At 37.0% G+C, this 19,543-nt stretch overlaps 1 protein-coding gene across 1 annotated transcript in view; it reads left to right on the top strand.

The window, feature by feature from the left end:
* CAPN7 (calpain 7) overlaps window positions 1–19,543 on the top strand; it is a 38,436-nt gene that overhangs the window by 8,633 nt on the left and 10,260 nt on the right. Inside the window, exons 4-16 of the mRNA XM_004483658.5 lie at window positions 428–495; window positions 1,949–2,149; window positions 3,858–3,944; window positions 7,197–7,323; window positions 8,119–8,204; window positions 9,434–9,527; window positions 11,645–11,791; window positions 12,968–13,074; window positions 13,832–13,952; window positions 17,426–17,570; window positions 17,691–17,790; window positions 18,395–18,530; window positions 19,095–19,170. Of these exons, the coding sequence (XP_004483715.2) occupies window positions 428–495; window positions 1,949–2,149; window positions 3,858–3,944; window positions 7,197–7,323; window positions 8,119–8,204; window positions 9,434–9,527; window positions 11,645–11,791; window positions 12,968–13,074; window positions 13,832–13,952; window positions 17,426–17,570; window positions 17,691–17,790; window positions 18,395–18,530; window positions 19,095–19,170 (1,495 nt within the window). The remainder of the gene's footprint in view (window positions 1–427; window positions 496–1,948; window positions 2,150–3,857; window positions 3,945–7,196; window positions 7,324–8,118; window positions 8,205–9,433; window positions 9,528–11,644; window positions 11,792–12,967; window positions 13,075–13,831; window positions 13,953–17,425; window positions 17,571–17,690; window positions 17,791–18,394; window positions 18,531–19,094; window positions 19,171–19,543) is intronic.

Here is a 19,543-nt window from a genome sequence, read left to right as displayed (position 1 = left end):
GGAGCGTCTCCTGCGTAATGGAGCAGGGCACTTGACGCGAGGCCGAGGTGAAGTGAAAATCGTGCTCCCAGCATTGCTTGGAGCGCCGGCTTCATGGCTGGGGCTTTCCTTTAGAGGAGCGCCTACCTGGTTCCTGCGGGCACACGAGTCCATGGTGGTCCTCTGAGGTTCCTGCCACACAGCTCTCCATGGCACAGTGGTCCCACAGCTGTCGTCCACTTGCCACCTTTCCACATTAAGTGGCCTTAGAGTTGACTTCATTCATAAGTTTTCAACACTGTTTCAAATGATACTTTAAAAGGCAAAATGTCATGTCTGTTCAGAGTTTCAAGAAATGTAATGTACATTGTAAGCTTTTTTGCTTAAAAATGTTGAATCATTTTAAAAATAATTATGCTTTAGAAAGTCTGTCTTTGTTTCTCTTAAGTCTTACGAAACTGCTGATAAAACCCTGCAAAATAAACTGAAACAGCTGGCTCGACAGGCACTGGATAGGTGAGTTTTGGTCATTCAGAATCTTATCCATAGATGGCCACTTCTGTGTTACTTACTATATAACAGTCTAAATGTGTGAAAGAGGCCATTGTAACAAATTTCCATTTGTAGGCAGATCTGGAACAAATCTAAGTGAATGTACCTCCTTTCTTTCTTTGAAATAAATTTACCTCCCTTTTCAAGTTCCCTCCTTTAACCTCGATAAATAGCCAGTTAGTCAAGATGTTTTATTTTTGCTTTGTGTAAACAGGAATGATGGTGGTATTTGAAATGGAAGAGTCTTCCCTTCCATAGTGTACTATCAGACTCCCAAAGAAGAGAACTTCAGAGAGACTTCCAGAGCTACTGCTAAAAATAGAGAAATTGAGTGAAACTGGTTACCACTATATATGTACCCCAGATGTCTCCTTTTCAAAGAGGCCTGTCCTACCCCTTCTATTTAAAATTCTGCCCTCTTCCCAGCACTTTCGTCCTGCCCTCTCTAATCCAGTATTCTTTCCTGTAACTTAAGGTTATGAAGCATATGAAAAATGCCCATTTTTTTCTCCAAATTAATGGAGAAACATGGATGACTTTCATTTCCTATATGGATAACCCATCCAGTTTTCCTGAGTGCATCTAAAATTTGGAAGGGGCAGTATGTCAGCTAGGGGAGCCTTTGAGGATCTCTGAAAAGTAAAGATCCTTTCTCTGAAAACTACATGAAATTGCTTTTGCACGTAATTTCAGGGTGTTCACAAGACTCCAAAGCTCATACGTGGACCGCAGGTTAAGCACCTTCATTGTTTACCTTAGTTCTTCAAGAGAACGCACGTCAAAACTCCCTTGCTGTCATGGAAGGCCCTGCCTTCCTCTTGGGCTGCAGCTCCTGCAGCCTCTCACTTGCACTTCCTGCAAAAGTCCCTGAGCATGCTGTGTGCCCCTGCCCTTCTGCACATGTGCACGTGCTGTTCTCCCTCCTCTACTTAGCAGGCTTCCTCCCTCCCTAGCTGAATGCTTCCACTCGTCTGTCCATGCAAGGAAACCTGTCTTGGTCACCCTTTCTTCCCAGTTCTTGAAGTCCATGTCTTCTGCTGTGTGTTCGCTCTGACATAATGCTTTCATCCTTGCACTTACCACTTTTGATGCAGTTACTTGTCTCCCTTTCCCCATAAAACCGTAAGCACCTTAAAGGTAGGGGTTATAATTTATAAATTCCTATATCCCCCTTACCTTGCATAGTATCTGACATTTAATAGTGCTCATTTAATGTTATTGGTAGACTATTGTTTTCAAAAAATGCTTATCTTACCCTTGTTGTTTAAGCAGTGAAATGTTGACTTGTATGTAAGAATTTTATGTATCAATTTTACATTAGGGAGACTTGACTGGGTCCTCAAAGTAAATTTTGTTTTCTGGAAAGCTTGAATGTGAGAAGAAAAACTGAGTTTTTCTGGGTCTCTTTCTGTTACAGAGCAGAAGCATTGAGTGAACCTTTGACAAAGCCATTTTACAAAATCAAGTCAACAAATGCTAAACCAAAGCCACCTCCAGTGAGAACACATTTTCCACTAGGATCCAACCCCTTCCATGAAAGACCTCAGCCTTTTATCACGCCACAGTCATGCGATGCACAGGGGCAGAAATACACACCAGAGGAAATAGAAGTGCTCAGGTGAATCAAGTTTATGATTCATTGTAATGGGGGATTCTGTTAATATAAACTTAGGTGATTTTACTCCCGTAAGTTTAGTAAGGTGTATTCTGGACTGTTACAGTGTATTGTGTTATTACCATGCAATTATAAACTACATCATCATATTGTCACAACTTGAAGTAAACTTTATAAGTTCTAATGTATTTTAGCATTAGCATTTCTACTACACATACGTCTTTCTGAGACACCTAGCATTCTAAAAAATTGAGCACTCAAGACATAGAAAACTAGGGCTTGGGCAGACCACTCATAATCTATGCAATTTAGTAATCAGAGTCCTAAGGGTAAGGGAGAATTACTGCCTGGAAATAGTAAGCTAGGCCAGAAGTTATCAGTAAATGGGGGCCTTGAGCTATGAATCTGTTCTACATTGTTTAGAGTTGTTAAAAAACAGCAAAGAAGAATATGTGACAGAGACCTAAAATATATACTCTCTGGTCCTTTAGAGAAAAAGTTTGCTGATCCCTGGTCTAGTCAGCCATCTCAGGGTATTTGGAAGCAGCTGTTGGGATATTAAAAATGTAGAACAACACCGGAAACTCTGGGTTGTTCTTTGCCAGTGTGGATGGAGTACATTTCTGAACTGGTGAGGCTGTTCTTAGTTGGGCAAGTCACACAAGCACTCCTATATAATTTTCCTAAAATTGAGCTGAAAGGGCTCTCTCCTGAGTGTATTTCTTCCCTTTTCTACTGACAATTTTAAATCTTTTCCTATTAATCTAGTTCACTTTGCTTGGAGAAATTGTGTAAGAGGGTGGTTTTGCAGCTGAGAGATAATAAATCAGTAATAATTCAATGTTTTGATTACTCAGCATCCAGATACTACTTCCTTCTACTCTCATTTGAGCTTTCATACTATAGTAAAACTACTCTGTATTTCCACCTAACAAAATGCAGCTATCCTTTATACTCATGAAAGTTCTCACTCCCCAAAATGAGCAGACACACAGTCCCAACATCATTGTATCCATGGCTGACTGTGTTGATTAGTCCTCAGATTCAGTCATGTCTCAGCGAATCTGTTACCAAAAGAGTCAACTGTGGAGTTAGCCTAAACAACTTTGAAATACAAGGGGAAAAAAGTTAGGAGAAGAAAATAGTTAGTTTATACAAACAAGCATACATAAATCAGGAGTAAATGTACAAAGCTACTACAAACCTCCTTTCTGTAATACATCAACAGACCATAGCTGATATCTGTGACATTTCCTTCTCCTACCATTCCATATTCCCATAAACAGAAAATGGGAAGAACATATTTTTCAGATTTATTCGTAAATGTCGTATTTTAAAAATCCAGAATAACCAAACACTTGATTTCTCTTTTTGGGCTTAGGATAGAATTGGCTTTGTGTCCTTGGTGTCAAGGGGAGTAACCTTCCTTCATTACCTCTAGTATAGGACTACCTTCAGAGTAGTGTTTTGGTGGTGAGGGATTTTAGTCTTAAAAAAAGTAACTCTAATTGAATTGAATTGGTTTTTCTCTGATAGTCAAAAGTTTTGTGAAAATTTTATCCAAATAGAGATATCAATAACATGAAGTTGTTAGTTGAATTTTATTATAGGACCATACCTCATCATTCAAATTTTAAGGAGTTTAAGATTTGCAATTAAGGTAAATGTGAACATTTATTTTAGATTTTTTTCTTTTCTTGGCGTTTTGTAGGACAACATCAAAAATAAATGGTATAGAGTATGTTCCTTTCATGAGTGTTGATCTGAGGGAACGTTTTGCCTACCCCATGCCTTTCTGGTAAGCAAGCATTATTTATATTGCAATTTTTACTTACAAAATAATTTTTTCAGTAGTTTTTCAGTATTGTGAAGTCCAATTTAATTCATAACCTTGTAATTACTTGTAAGAAAAGAATTTGGTTGAAGAAGAGGTGGGGGAAGGGGCAGCACCGAGCACCCTTGCGTCCTTTGGGTACTGGGCAAGTGGGCTCTCCCGGTACCTGGTGGTGTCTCAGTGCCTGGCACACACCTGGCAGGCAGCACTGCTCAACAAAGGTCTGTTGGATCCAGGGCATTGCCCACCTATGTCAAGTGTCTGGAAAATATTCTTTGTTTCAGGACTTCCACCTTCTTTTTAATTGTTCTAAAGAAATGGAAATACAGTCACATATAATATAAATGTTCATCAGAGTATCTGTCATAGCAAAAAATTATTGAAACAACTACATATCAAATGATGCATAGAAATGGTTAAATAATGGTACATCCATGCAGTCAAATATTATGCTACTAATAAAAAATTTAGGGAAAAAAGTTCACTTTTCATATATTTATGGATGCAAAAATAATTATGTGAAGAATTACACCAAAATGTTATCTCAAGCTAGCAGAATTTAGTGATGTAACTTTTTAAAATATATTTTTATTTTCCAAATTTTCTACAATTAGGAAAAAAATCATAGAGGTGAGTGCTTATTGTATAGAGAATATAAAAAAAGCTCTGTAAAGAGCAAAAGGGCTTACTTTCTCATCTCTACAATTTTGCTACTCTTGAATGGACAAGAATTAGAGAGTTGAAAGCCAATAAGTTATCAACCTAATTTTATCTTTCAGGCAATTATGTAATGCTAGTTACTGATTTGAGATCTATGAAATATTTATGTCTGCAAAGTTTCATAGCACTGATGTTAAAGGCACAGATTCTAGAGCCAAACTACCCAGTTTTGAATCCTGCATGATGGTGGGCAAGTTATTTAACCTCTGTCTGGGATGATAGAGGTCATAGTGGAAACCACCTCCTAGTGTTACTGGGATGATTAAAAAGTTGATAAATATAAAGCGCTTAGAATGGTGCTTATTACATGCCACATACTATATAGAAAGGGTTAGCTGCTAGAAAAGCCACAATTGCAGCCCACAATTTGGCTGGGCATTTCAAATACTTAATGTTTGTACCCCTTTGAACAGTGATTTCATTTCAGGAAACCTAAAGAAGTTTGTAGAAATGTAGTGAAAAATTTACATAAAGATATCAACCAATGTTATTGTAATTGTGACAGTGAGCTCATTATTCTAGTGTATCCTAGAATAAACCTAAGTAGAGAATTAAACTTGTAGTTTGAATCTTTGTGTAACAGATTAATATAAATCATATTTTTAGTGTTTATACTACAGAATGTCCATAAGAAGGATATTATAAAATGCTTATATAACAATATTTGTATAATAAAACAATCAGATTTTCAAGGAATTTAATAACAAGGGAAAATGCTTACAATATAGTTGGAAAAAGTAAAATATATAAAACCATACAAATACCCTTACTTTAGGTATAGCACTTTTTACAGTTGGAATTTTACATTTGTTTTTTGTGTGTACTTACTTCTGTCTTCCACACTGGATTTTAAGCTTCCCTAGGAAGGAGACTATTCCTCTTATAACTAAGTTGCACCCCAGTGCCTAGCATAATGGATGGTTATGGTAGGTGCTAAATAAATATTTACCAAATTAATTAATTTTGGAGAAAAACCAAGAATAAATACTAACATTACTCTGTGTATGAGATAAGGTTTTCCTTGTTTTCTAGATTATTTTACAGTGAGCATAATCAGAAGAGAAAAATAACAGTAAACATTTTTTAAATTCAGAGACAAAAGATAAAGGCTCCACAATTTATAAATGGCTATCTTTATTAGAGAGTTGAGTGATTTTTAAAAATATTTCTATTCTAGACATGTATTGCTTTTTAAATCATAAAATAACTATTATTGAATAAAACTTGTATTTAAAAATATTTAGAATATTTTTAAAGTTCTAACAAAAACATTAAATTTGATAATTTAGTGGTGACTTTTGAAAAATAAGGAATCATGGATTTATAGTTCACATGGCAAGTTAATAATACTAAGTAATTAGATTATAAATTTAAATTAGCCTTATTTTTTTCCCCTCAAAATTTTGTGATGCTGTCTTTAATTTCTTTCAAGTCATTCAGCTCCTGATATTTCATAGGCACCAAAACGTTCCCTGGAACCTCGCTGATTTTATGAGAAAGTCATTAAAATGTTCGAGAAATGATGTATATGATAATCTGCTCTAAGAGAGTTATGGTAAACATTGCTTATTCAAGGTTTACAGATGTTCTGCAATGAAAAAAATCAGTACTTTAGCCAAGCGTTTGCAGATCATACTTGACCACAAAATCCTTTCTTCTAACATCTGTTAACATTCTTTGGAGAAATAATACTACATTTGTTTCAGTTTGCATATGATACACCTCATATCATGTTAGACTCTTTTGAAACCCAGAGATCCATTGCTTTGTTTTAGAAGGGGTTTGAGGAAAGGTAGGCACTTTTTAGTTTGGTTCCATACATCAGTTTTAAAGAAATATCACACAATATAATCCCAGCACACAATGAGTAGAGAGTAGTGGATAACAATCTTGTATTTCGTACCAGAGACCTGTATTCAAATCCAGTTCTAATTCTTAGCTATATGACCTTATTTAATCACTTAAAAGCCTTTCCAGAAATGTAGGAGAAGATAGTATTTGCTCTAACCATCTTTTTGATTAAGCATGATGGCTGGCACGTGGTTAGTGCTCAGCAGATGTTAGCTGCTCTCTTTAGCCTTGAGAGTAGCTTGTCAAGACCCGAGGCAGGCATCTCTAGCTTCCTGCGTCCTTCTCAGTGAGCCAGCTTGTACTGTTGTTCTTGACTCCATTTTACTGAAACTGAATTTCTTGAACATCATGGGGCTAAGTTAAAATGTTAAATTATAGTCCTAAAGCAAATATAAATGAATTTAGGTTGCTCTTCTGTTTTCAAGTATCTATTTTTTAAATCGAGGAGCATGATCAAGTTGACTGGTTCAAGGTTAAGTGTAAGAGACAGATTTGACCAGAGGGTTTTTTTCAGGCTGACATAAGTATAGCTATGATCACTATATATTTTTTTAAATCCTTTAGGAAATTTAATTTTGCTTTAGAGGAATCTTTTAAGACTAATTTTTAAGTGATTATTATTTAATATTATTATTACTACTTTAGTGATAGGTGGGGGAAGCTACCGTTGTCACCTAAACAAAAAGCTACATTCTCCAAATGGCTACGACCAGAAGAGCTCACTAACAACCCTACGATGATTTATACTGTGTCCAGTTTTAGCATAAAGCAGGTAAACATTTATTTTGTAGATTTTATATGAAAACATCTTCATACGTGTCAGTGAAATTAGAAAGTTTATTCATTCTGTACATTTTGATTTAAACATACTGAGATGATACGAGTATGAATAATTGTTTTGACCAATTACAGGTTTTTATGTAGACTCTGTTTATAGATATGTACTTGTAGATGAGAACTTGAAAATCTGATTTTCACTTTTGATAAGAGAAAGGATATAAATATAGAAAGATACTGCGCTTATATAGAACATTTCAGTGATGAGTCAACAATATGGCTTTATTGCAATCTTTAGTTAAGTTCTTGCATTGCATTGAAGTCACACATTAGTATAAAAATAATGTTCCTAAAGTACTGTGATTTCAAGAATCTTTTAATGTACATTTTCATTTTAATTGATGACATTTTAATCCAACTTTTAAACATATGCCTTTAAATTTTTGTTTTTAAATATTAACATCATGATTCGGTGAGCACGCTTTTATTCATGTAAGGACCACATTAGCTGATTATTTTATTTACATAAGGAATGCATCACTCATATCTAGTTTTAAATTAACTTTACTGAAATACTTTTTTCACTTTTTCTGTGATTTGTTTGTGCAAAATATGTGTGTGTCACCAGTATGACATTTCTGTTCTTTTCCTGTTCAAGCAATAGTCAAGAAGACAATTTAGCATAAAAAGGGAGGTGTTGGGTACAGTGCTTAATATGTTATACTTAATTGTTGGCTAAATTGAAATTATCTTTCCCATGAATGAATTTAATAAATTTTTTGATTAACAGACAATAGTATCAGATTGTTCCTTTGTGGCATCATTGGCTATCAGTGCAGCTTATGAGAGACGATTTAATAAGAAGTTGATTACCAGGTAAAATTTTGTATTTGTCCCTTTTGCCATTTTCATGTAATAATTGTCACATTACCAAGAAATCAGGCCTTATCTACATAGTAAATAGCAGTAGAATATCACTTAGAATGTATTGGCCTTTCTGTTATGTGTGGAATAAATACGTTTTGAGATAAATGAACCTTGCTAAAGTAAAATCATGTCATGTTTTTATACTCTATACTGTACTGTGCAGTGTGGTGGACTAGCCACAGGTGGACTTTAAGCACCCAAATGGAGCTGAGACCAGAGTCTGAATTGAGATGGACCAAAAGTGCAAAGTACATGTCAGATTTTGAAGTTTGCATGAAAAAAGTAAAATTAGAACATATCTCAAGTTTATATGTTGATTATATGTTGAAATAATACATTAGGTTAAATAAAATGTATCATTTTTAAATCAGTTTTCAACCTTTTTAAAACTGTTTAATATGGCTGCTGGAAATGTACAGTGGCATATTTCTGTTGACTAGCACTACTTTGGAATGTCCTATAATGTTACTGAAATACTTTTTCAGTTTTTAGAAGTTATATTACCTTAAAATGATTTGTTGTAAAGTTTAAGCATTATAATTTTTTCATTCAACTTTTCCTGGGTTGTTTTTGTTTGCCTAAGTATTGAGGGTACAAATACGACTTAAATTTAGTTCCTACTTTTAAACTGCTTGCCATCATGGACAAACAGACCCTCTAAATAAATAATGTGCAATGTATTCAGCTTGGTCCAAATTTATTTTTAAAAATTGGTACTGATAGTTTTTTACAGCTGTCTTTTTCTCTAGTAACTTTCTCTCTCTCAGAGTTGTACTACCTTTACCTCTGTTGGAATTTAACCTAGTCCCCTTAGTTATGGTGGGTTGAATGGTTTCTTTCCTTCTTTGAGCCAGTGGTAGAATATTATTTTAACTGGCTTAAAATATATCAGCTTATTCGACAATTTATTAGAGTATGTTATTTAAACTTGAACACTTTTATTATATTGTGAAATATATCTTCTACTTTGTGATCTCTTAGAATGCTTTATTTGAAATAAATAAGTACTTTGATTTGGGTGGAATTCTTTTTTTAGGCCCGCTACAGGAAATTATTCTGTTTGTTTTTATAAAGTTACCAAAACGATAGCATATGTTGCAATAAAATATAATATTCTGTGTAGTGGTTGTTATTGAATATTAATGTCGGTATTCCCATATTTATCTTTTTCACAAAAGCATAATTTACCCTCAGAATAAGGATGGTGAACCAGAATACAATCCATGTGGAAAGTATATGGTAAAACTTCACCTCAATGGTGTCCCAAGAAAGGTGAATAACATCTCAACCCACCTTCTCTCTCTCCCTTCCCCACGTTTGAGTCTTGAGTGGAATAATTAAGAAAATGTCATTTGTATAAACATTCTTAAAGTAAGTTTGGTTGGTTATGAGTCTGCATTATGAATATTATCAACAATATTATCATATAGTATTTAAAAATTGGGACAAGTATATAGTCTTTATTGATTTAGAGAAATTTCATGAAAAGTTCCAAAAGTAGCATTGACCTAATGAATTACTAATGCTTAAAATAATTTTAATCTGATAGTACTTAATTGCTATTTTTGATTAAAAGGAAACCAGACAAATTAAGTCTGTTAGGACAGAAGAGTTTGTATATATAGTCAATATAAATTGAGATTGTAAGAAACTCTAGAATTCTGCTTTTCTTTTCGAAATGTATACAGAGCTTAAATTACACGGCTTTCCTTCTGTGAGGACTCTGGACTGTTATAAGAGCCTCGTGTTGTTGGAGCAGTGCTCCTTCTACACAGTCGTCCATGCGTCAGCATCAGTGTCACCATCGCCATCACCTAGGTGCTTGTTAGAGGTGCAGAACCCAGGCCCACTCCAGGACTTCCTCCCAAGTCTGAATCTGCGTTCTAACACGATCCCCCCCATGATTTGAGTGCACATTAAAGTCTGAGAAGTGTTGCTTTGTATCTCAGTGCATTAGTCAGCCAAAGGGGTGCTGATGCAAAGTACCAGCACTCTGTTGGCATTTATAAAGGGTATTTATTTGGGGTAGAAGCTGACAGTCACAAGGCCCTAAAGAGTCCAACTTGAGAGGTACTTTCTTACCCACCGTCATTGGCCACATGTTGAAACAAAATGGCGGGCGATGTCTGTGAGGGTCCAGCCTGCCTACTTAAGGCTCCGTCCCCAGCTTCTTCTGATCTCAGCTGTAGGCCGGTGTAACGCTCATTTCTCTCCCTGGCGCTTGGTTCTTTCCGGGCTCAGCTGCCCTGTTCTCTTCACAAGGTCAGCTGTAGAATGTCAGGCTCATCTGTCTTCCCAGGTGCTCTGCCGTGTCTGATGAGCTGTCTCTTTTCCTCTTGTGTTCCTCTTCTCTGTGTATCTACTTCCGTGTGGGAGTCTGTTTTATCAGCCCACCAAAGGGGCTGGGACTCAACACTGAGTCACACTTTAGTGACGTGGTTGAATCAAAGCCCTAGTCTTAACATAATTTAATCAGACATCTCAGCTGAATCTAATACAATCCAAGTGTTGTCCCTCCCGGAGGAACAAACCAGGTTACAAACATAATCTCTCTCTTTTTTGGAATTCATAAATAATATCAAACTGCCACAACCAATAATACTCAAACTTTAGTGTGCACAGAATCACTTCAATGGTTTGTTAAATTGCCAGACCACACCCCCAGAGTTTCTGTTTCATTAAGTCTGGATGAGGCCTGAGAATTAGCATTTCCAGCAAGTTCCCAGGTGATGCTGATGCTGCTAGCCCGGGAACACCCTTTAAGAATCATTGCTTTAGCTGATTAGTAAACAGAATAATGGAGAATGGTTTCTCTGTAATATTTAAATAACACCTTAAAGAGTCTTTCAAAATGCAGTTGCATTTTTAATTGTTACTGTTAGATCAAAATTCTTCTTGTCCCATATTTCCTAAATCACTTACAAATACAAATTAGAAATTACGTCTATTGTCTAAATGTATTTTCTCTCTATAATGTTCTACTTTTTCAACTATACATAGCATCTTTTTGTAGATTTAGGACAGAAAACAGGTTATTTTACATAGTTGAAATGGCAGGTGGTACTGTTATATGCCTTACTAGTGGGGTTCTTTTGTAATTATTTTAGATATAATGTGTATTTCTAAGATTCCTAATAATTTTGATGATTATTCCATATTTAACTAATTGGCCCGAGATTACGATCTGACAATAAGATGATCTTCTATGACTGAGTAAAGATCTATAATATTCTATAATTGATCATATTGTAGAAATATGAAACCATCATTACCTTAATAATAGGCACACTATACTTTTTATCAATATGAAAGGTTTATTTTTTTGCTTGATAGAAAGGATTTTAAGATATTTTTTACCTCTTAAGAAAACTAATGTTGTCTTTCTCCAGGTGATAATTGATGACCAGTTACCTGTTGATCATAAGGGGGAATTGCTCTGTTCCTACTCCAACAACAAAAGTGAATTGTGGGTTTCTCTCATAGAAAAAGCATACATGAAAGTCATGGGAGGGTATGATTTCCCAGGATCCAATTCAGTAAGTAGTATGGGGGTGTCCAGGTACGGACTTAGGCCGTCTTGCAAGACTGCTGAGATTTGAAAGAGTGTAGATAATGTCTTTGTTTAAAGGAAAAGAAAATAGATTATTGGCCCCCCAAAAATGTTGACCATTCACCTTATTACGGGGGTATGTGTTTTCTTAATTAAGGAAAGTACACTGTGTAGATTCTGTATCCAAGAAAGTCTAACATGTATGTCTGCTGTTGTTTTATTTGGGGTATTGTACTAGTAAATAGAGTATACCTTTCCAGAGAAGCCTCTTTAGATCAAAAGAATGTGTTGTATTGTCATATCTTTATATTTTTTAATTTGTAGGTTCAGGTTCAGAGAGATATTCCCTCCAACCTTAATGCAGCTTAACTTGTAAAATTGAGATGTGCCGGTGTCCTTTAGTTGCGTGAGGTAAACTACTAGGCTTAAGCCAGAAATTAATCAGATTGACCTGACTGAATTATGACACTATGGCCTTACAAAAGGTATTTAACCTTAGCCTCTTTGCTTCTCAGTGTTTCAAAGAGTAAATTAATTACCCACCATTCATTGTGAAACGGTGATGTTTCCCTGCCTCATATCAGGCCTCTTCCACTCTGGTATTTATAAGCTAGGCAGAGAATATACACATCATAATTAAATGCAGTAGGATGTTAAAATTCCTTTCTTCTCAACCTGTGTACTCAATTGCAAGGCTGGCTCTGGCCTTCAAATATTATAAGTCAGCTTTTAATCCATTGCCTATTTATCTTAATCTGCCCATGCAGTTTAAAGAGAGAAATAAAGAATGATGATGTATGTAAAACCTTTAGCACAGTACTATCCTGAATGGAGAGTTACTGTCATCGTCATGATCATCATTATTCAAGCAGTATTTCTCTGTTACGTGTTTTAAGTTCCCATCATATTTACCAGTAAAACAGTTCTCTTGTACTCAGGAAGGTGCAGCAAAGAGCATAAGGAAAAGGGAAGTACATGCTTTAAGTCCAGGTAGGAGTTTGCATTAAAAAAGAAATTTATTATTGGTTGAAAACAACTTATAATCTTATGATTTATTCCCATAAAAGCCATTATCTTAAATCAGTGAGATTTGGTAGTAACACTGAATCTGTTTAAAACCTTGAAAACAACCTTGACGTCCTGAAATGTGTTCATGCTGCAGAATATTGATCTTCATGCCCTGACTGGGTGGATACCAGAAAGGATTGCCATGCATTCAGATAGTCAGACTTTCAGTAAGGATAATTCTTTCAGAATGCTTTACCAAAGGTAAACGTCTCTCCTCTTTTTTATTTTTTATTTTTTCATATTTAAAGAGGCCATTTTAAAACATTATGTCTTACATAGAATAGAAATTGCAGGTGCTATAATTTTCAGGGAAATTGTTTTAAAAGACTTCATGTTATGCACTTGCTGCAGTCAGCCCTCATTTATCCTTACTTGTAGTTAGAAATAATCCAAATTGTAGATAGTCCAAAATAATTTGAATCTGAAATATATAATATGGAAAAAATTACATTTCCTATGCACTTAATTTGAGGCGAGGTGGGAAAAGAGGAGTCTGAGAACATAAAAAGGAAAGTAGCTTAAGCCCTAAAAAGGTGATCCATACGTAGGCGCTAGAAAATTGTCTTCACAAGAGTACCTATTAGTAGTGAAATTAGGATGCCCTGTGATTTGAAAAATAAAATGATGGCCTTTTGGGGGGGAGTGCATTTGGTATTTCATATCTTCACCATTATTGGTAAACCATTTGAAAACTTAGCATTTGCTTTCCTTCATTGATAGGTACCTGAGTATTAAGTCTTTTAAAATTGGAGGAAAAAGAAGGAAATATGTTTTACTCTGTCTGAGATGTTGTGAAATAGAAATATAGATCTATGAAAGTTCTTGGGGGGAGGGTTGCCCGTTTCATGAAAGAGTTCAGATTTGTGGAAAGTTGCATAAGCTGTTGGACTACAGGGAAAGGTGGCGTGGTCTGATCTAACACGTGTGCTTCCTTCACTCCTCTCTGGGGCCACTCCAGGTTCCACAAGGGGGATGTCCTCATCACTGCGTCGACCGGAGTGATGACTGAAGCTGAAGGAGAGAAATGGGGTCTGGTTCCCACACACGCATACGCTGTTCTGGACATCAGAGAGTTCAAGGTTTTGCCTTAGTTTTTTTCTCTTGTTTTTCCTGTTTGATAAGACATGCAAGGACCACAAATGTTACTTTTGAAAGCTGGCAAATCCACGTTTAGACCATTTTAAAACCATTCCACCTATTACAGTAAATGACCTCTGCCATTGGAAATTATGAAATTAAAAGATGGGAAATGTAATGATGGCGACAGTGCAGCTGTTGATGACAGAAGGGAAATGCTGCTACAGCTCTGTCTCTTTCCCTGAAAGCAGCAGGGTTCTGGGCCCCTGCCAGGTTAGGGTCTAGCACAGTAGATGCTCGGTACGTTTGTGAAAGGTCGGGATACAAGAAGATGCCTCGTTAAGGCAGGTGCCTGTGAGCGTATGTGCGCAAGCATTTCACTTCCTCGCAGCCCTACAAGGGGGCCTTCCGGTGCTTTCTCTGTAAAAGCTGTGCTCAGGTGTTGGGGTGTTGGACTTCATTACTTCTTGGTTATTAAGTTATATTTAACTGAAAAGTGGGTCGAGTGTATGGATTAGCAAAAATAAGGATTTTTAAGGAAGGGCTCTTTTCCCCTGATGCTAAGCTGTCTAGTCACTGGGAAGTTTAATTAGCAGTGTGTTCCATTTCCCCCTGGTTAAGTGGCGATCAGTCAGCAATAACAGATTACTACTGTGTTAATTAGGCTGATTTTCTTGTGTGGTCCATGAGTTACATGAATTAGGAAGGCAGTGGCGAACGATCGCAGCATTTTAAAGTTTATGGCTTCAAGGCTTTCTAAATCAGCCAATCTTGCACTCCAACCTTACTGTCTAGAATTGTGTGTTCCTTTAAAAATAGCATAAAAATTGACCACTTAGAGCAAAAAATATATAAACATTTTTGTGAAATTATCTGAAAGGTGTGTGGGTGGGTGTTGCATAAATGTAATTTGCTGCAAACACCGGTCAAAACATTGGAAGTAATAGTCCCTATCATTCAGTACCATGAGCCAGGTCCTGTGCTAAATATTTGTATGTCTTTAATTGAATTGTTAGAACGTCCTGTGAAGCAGGTATTATTAATGAGTCTATGACCAACAATGAGGGTGAAGACAGGAGATTTAAATTAGATAATGAAGCAGTCATTATGAAAGTAAGCTCGATTTTGAGGAAAATCTCTGTGAAGATTATATCATTTTCTTTGAATAATAGGACATTCTGATGCTCAAAGGAAACCAGAGAGATTACATGTTTCTGCAAAAAATAAGCATCTGATTTCTTGAACACTGAAAATAACATTTAAAAATTGCTGAATGCCAACAAAGAAAGAATTTCAAATAACAGCCTTTTTAGTTAAAAAAGAAAAGACCAGTACGTTGTTCACCGATGTCCACTCCACAGGGCAGTTCCGTAGTGAGCCATTCAGAGCATCCCCGTGGCGTGGGCTGCACCTGGTGACGGGCTCTGCACGGTCATGGTGCTTACGATCCCGCTGTCGCCCAAGGCAGTTACCGTCAAAGGGTGTGCCCAGCCGAGCAGATGCCTCGCCGGCTTCCTGTTGTCCACATAAACTCTCCGCTTGGTCAGAGCTGACCTTGATGGGTCCTAAATGCATGGGGTTTTTTCCAGCAGTCTTCAGTTGAAGAGCTGCCCTCAGACCTCCATCAGTCGGGGCTGTCTTCATGTAGCAAGATTACTTCTTCAGCACCTTGGTGTCGCGCCCCTCTGCCCTGCTGGCATACTCTGGCTTTGTTCCCTTGCTCCTGCCTGCGGGTCATCTTTTCCCCCCTCGAGGTGAAGTTCCTCGTCGGCAAGTTCAAACTGCCGTCTCTGTGCCCAGACAGCTCCAGCACAGGATTTCAGAACCTGCTCTAGGCTTTTCCTCTGCTATTTGGAAGTGTTAGTGCCTTTGAGAACAGGATGTTCCTGTATAAATGGGATTCTTTTTTTTTTCTTTTTTTAGTTTTCTAGTATTTCTTCCCCTACTCAAAATCTACAGCCACTTCTGAGTATCCTTGAATGTCACTGATGCCTAAGACCTTCCTCTGAAAAACTTGGCAGTTTCCTCTCTCTTATATTCCTTTTCTAGGAAATAATAAGTCTTGAAAAGACAGATTTCCTGCCAATTTGAAGCTAGGGCTTGTGAGAGTTAATATCTGTCCATTGAGTGGTAGGAATGGGGTGAGGCACAGGTGGTACAGAAGAAACTGAGAAAAGAAATTGTATTACTGAAGCTTCTAAGGAAAATAGCCTGAGAGGAATGGTTCTTGCTTATGTTTAGAATGCAAATCTACCATAGGCTACAATTCACTACCATCTAAAATAGCAAAGGACTGTTTAAGAAATGTCGCAGGTTTGGTTTATGATGTCGTTAGAAAAAGTTTCCTAAGGTGACTGCTTATAGTAACACTTGCCACAGTCTTAGCACCTACTCCGTAGTGCTCAGTTGAGACTACTTAAAAAGGATGATAGGGTCACCACCTCAAGGAGTTAACAGGTTAATTAAGAAGACAAGACTTCTACATTTGCTCGAGTAGAAAATAAGATAGGATATTATTTGTATTAAACTAACGTAATACAGATTGTTAGCCCTACAAAGTTTAGAGAAGAGATACTAATTAAAAGGAGAAAAGGTAATAACTGCTAGATAATTAGCATATGTTACTTCATCCAATCATCTCTAGAGTCTTCTAGGATGACAGTCCTCATTTTTGCCTATGAGGAAACAAATGGTCAGAGAGGGTAAATGACCCACCCATGGCCCGTAAAGCTGATAAATAGTGGAGCTGGAATTTGGTCCCGTTTCATTCTGACTCCAGAGCCCATGTTCTTTTCACTTTTCTTCACTGTTTAAGTCTTTACTGAGAGAGACAGTCAGTGGCAGATCTGAAAGAAGTATAGCTAAAAGGAACCAGAGAGAGCTTTCCAGGAAATGGAGCATAAGCACAGCACCTTTAGAGTCAAAGCTGAATAAGGAATATTTATGGGATTATGAGAGGAAGGACTAAACTAGAGCCAAAGATACCTGGGGAAAACAGACGTAGGCCCAGGGTAGAGTGGGCGTGCGAAGGCAGGAAATACTCGGCGCCCTTAGAGTGGCTCTGTCCACTAGAACATCCTGGGAAGATGGAGATGGTCCATGTCTCTGCTGCCTCACGTTTTACTGCTTAGCCACGTGTGGTCATTGGGCACTTGGAATGTGGCTGGCCTGACTGAGGCCCTGGTTTTTGCATTCTATTTCATTTTAACTTAAATTAGAACTTAAATATGACCTGTGGCTAGGACAATTGTATTGGACAGCTTAGTTCCGGGGAATAGGTCGCCATTTAAAGTTTTTGATCAGATATGCGACCTAGTAAAAAAGTTGATTAAGAAATATTAATTTCAAGTTAATTTGGAAGGGAAATAATTGATTAGCATTCAAAATGCATCCTCTCTTAGAGATAATATAATTAATAAAAATAAACTATAGTAAACTGTTGTACCACTTCACATTATCTCCTGTCTTTATATAGGGACTGCGATTTATCCAGTTGAAAAATCCTTGGAGTCATTTACGTTGGAAAGGAAGATACAGTGAAAATGATACAAAAAACTGGACGCCAGAGTTGCAAAAATATCTAAACTTTGATCCCCGAACAGCTCAGAAAATAGACAATGGTGACTATATCTTTTTAATTTTAATTTTAAGCTACTTAGCGTGCTTTAACAATGTGAAATGTATTTAACTTATTTATCATTAAGGTATTTTTAAAATTAACAAAGACATATAATTTTCAGGAATATTTTGGATTTCATGGGATGATCTATGCCAGTATTTTGATGTGGTTTATTTGAGTTGGAATCCAGGTCTTTTTAAAGAGTCAACATGTATTCACAGGTAACGTTTGCACATTTCAGAAATCACTCTGTATTAGTCTCCACACTTTTTTTCATTTAAAATGAAATAGTTAATTTTGGAAGCCAGCATTCCCTCTTTTGTCATGCACACAGATGACTGTCACATCATAGTTTTCTTTCCATACCTCTTGGATATACCAAAAACTCAAAACAATAAGACCTGATAGTTTCATTGTTTTTAAAACACAACATATATATTTGTCTTAATTTATTAATCTTTTTATTAGAGGAGTTGTGAGTTTTCAGAACAGTCATGCATAGTGTGGAGGATCCCCACGCATCACCTCTCCCCCAGCACCGTGCGTTGTGGAACAGTCGTTAGACTGTGAAGAGCACGGTCAGGCCCTGCCAGCACGGCGGTCCGCGGGGCGCACTGGTGCGCTCTTTGCATCACCCCTATCGCGCACAGCACTTGTTAGTTTGTACGTTTGTTACGATTCATGAGGGAGCACTCATACTTGTACCTCAGCCACAGTCCATCTTCCACCACATGGTTCACGAAACACGACATGTTTTAAAGTAGCATTATATATTAGCTCTATGAGAAATGTAATTCCACCTTCTTTGTTGACTTTATCTTTTAGTACTTGGGATGCTAAGCAAGGACCTGTGAAAGATGCCTATAGCCTGGCCAACAACCCCCAGTACAAACTGGAGGTGCAGTGTCCGCAAGGGGGCGCTGCGGTGTGGGTTTTGCTTAGTAGACACATAACAGACAAGGTACCTGTAGCCTCCTAATTATACCCCGTATGGGAACCGTGTAGGAATTCTAGCGAGATCAGGCCGTTGTGAAAGAGCTGGGATTCCTTCACCAACCATTTATATAGTTGCCCTGATAATGGTGTTTTCTTGGATACATGAATATTTTCCCCTAAGGAAATTTGTAATTTAAGTGTAATAACACAAATAAACCTTGTTCAGAAATTATCTCTGAAGAAAAATGTGTGGGAGTTTATGCTTTCGTGAGGGTTTGAGGGCTGATTCTGTAAACTTGAGATCCTAAGACTATTACCATTAACAGATGCTGGGGGGTGGTCTGCAATGTGACGTGCAGACCTGGTTCTCTGAGGGGATCCTTGACCGTAATAGCCCCAGGCTCATATGTATATGTTTCTTCATGCTGTGTTGTCTTCCAAAATGAGAGTTTAGTTCAGAAAAACAACCTGTCTTCTGTGGCACTAAGTAGCTAAAAGAAATGTTCCTAAGATTAGAATATTTTTTACACTAAATAAGGAGCATTTTGAGTCCATTTACATAACCACATTGAATTCTTTGTGATTTTAGGATGATTTTGCAAACAATCGAGAATTTATCACAATGGTTGTATACAAGACTGATGGGAAAAAAGTTTATTGCCCAGGTATGTTCAAGTAGCCAAACAAACAGTAAAATTTTATTTACATGGTTAAGTCAAGAAACGACACTTTTATTTTGTGTAGATAATACACAGAAATAATTATGCTAGACTATTAGAAATCACACAAGCAGATGGGTGGTTACCTAGCTTACTTGTGTTGGTTTGGTTTGGGTTGGTTTTAATTTAGAGACTCCAGGAATTTGGGAATTACACATTCTTGCACATTGCTGTCAGAGTTTTATTAACACTTGCACCATGTCTCTCTCTCTGATCCATGACTCTCCATGGACTGTTGAATTAAATGTGAGCTCTTCAGCATGGTCTATAAAGCTTTCTGTAGTCTAGCTCATGCCCCTGCTTTTCACAGTGCCCTCCG

This window comes from Dasypus novemcinctus, chromosome 31, assembly GCF_030445035.2.
Source record: "Dasypus novemcinctus isolate mDasNov1 chromosome 31, mDasNov1.1.hap2, whole genome shotgun sequence".
Taxonomy (NCBI): Eukaryota; Metazoa; Chordata; class Mammalia; order Cingulata; family Dasypodidae; genus Dasypus; species Dasypus novemcinctus.
Note: the sequence above shows the minus strand (reverse complement) of the source record. Positions and strands in the feature narration are given on the sequence as shown.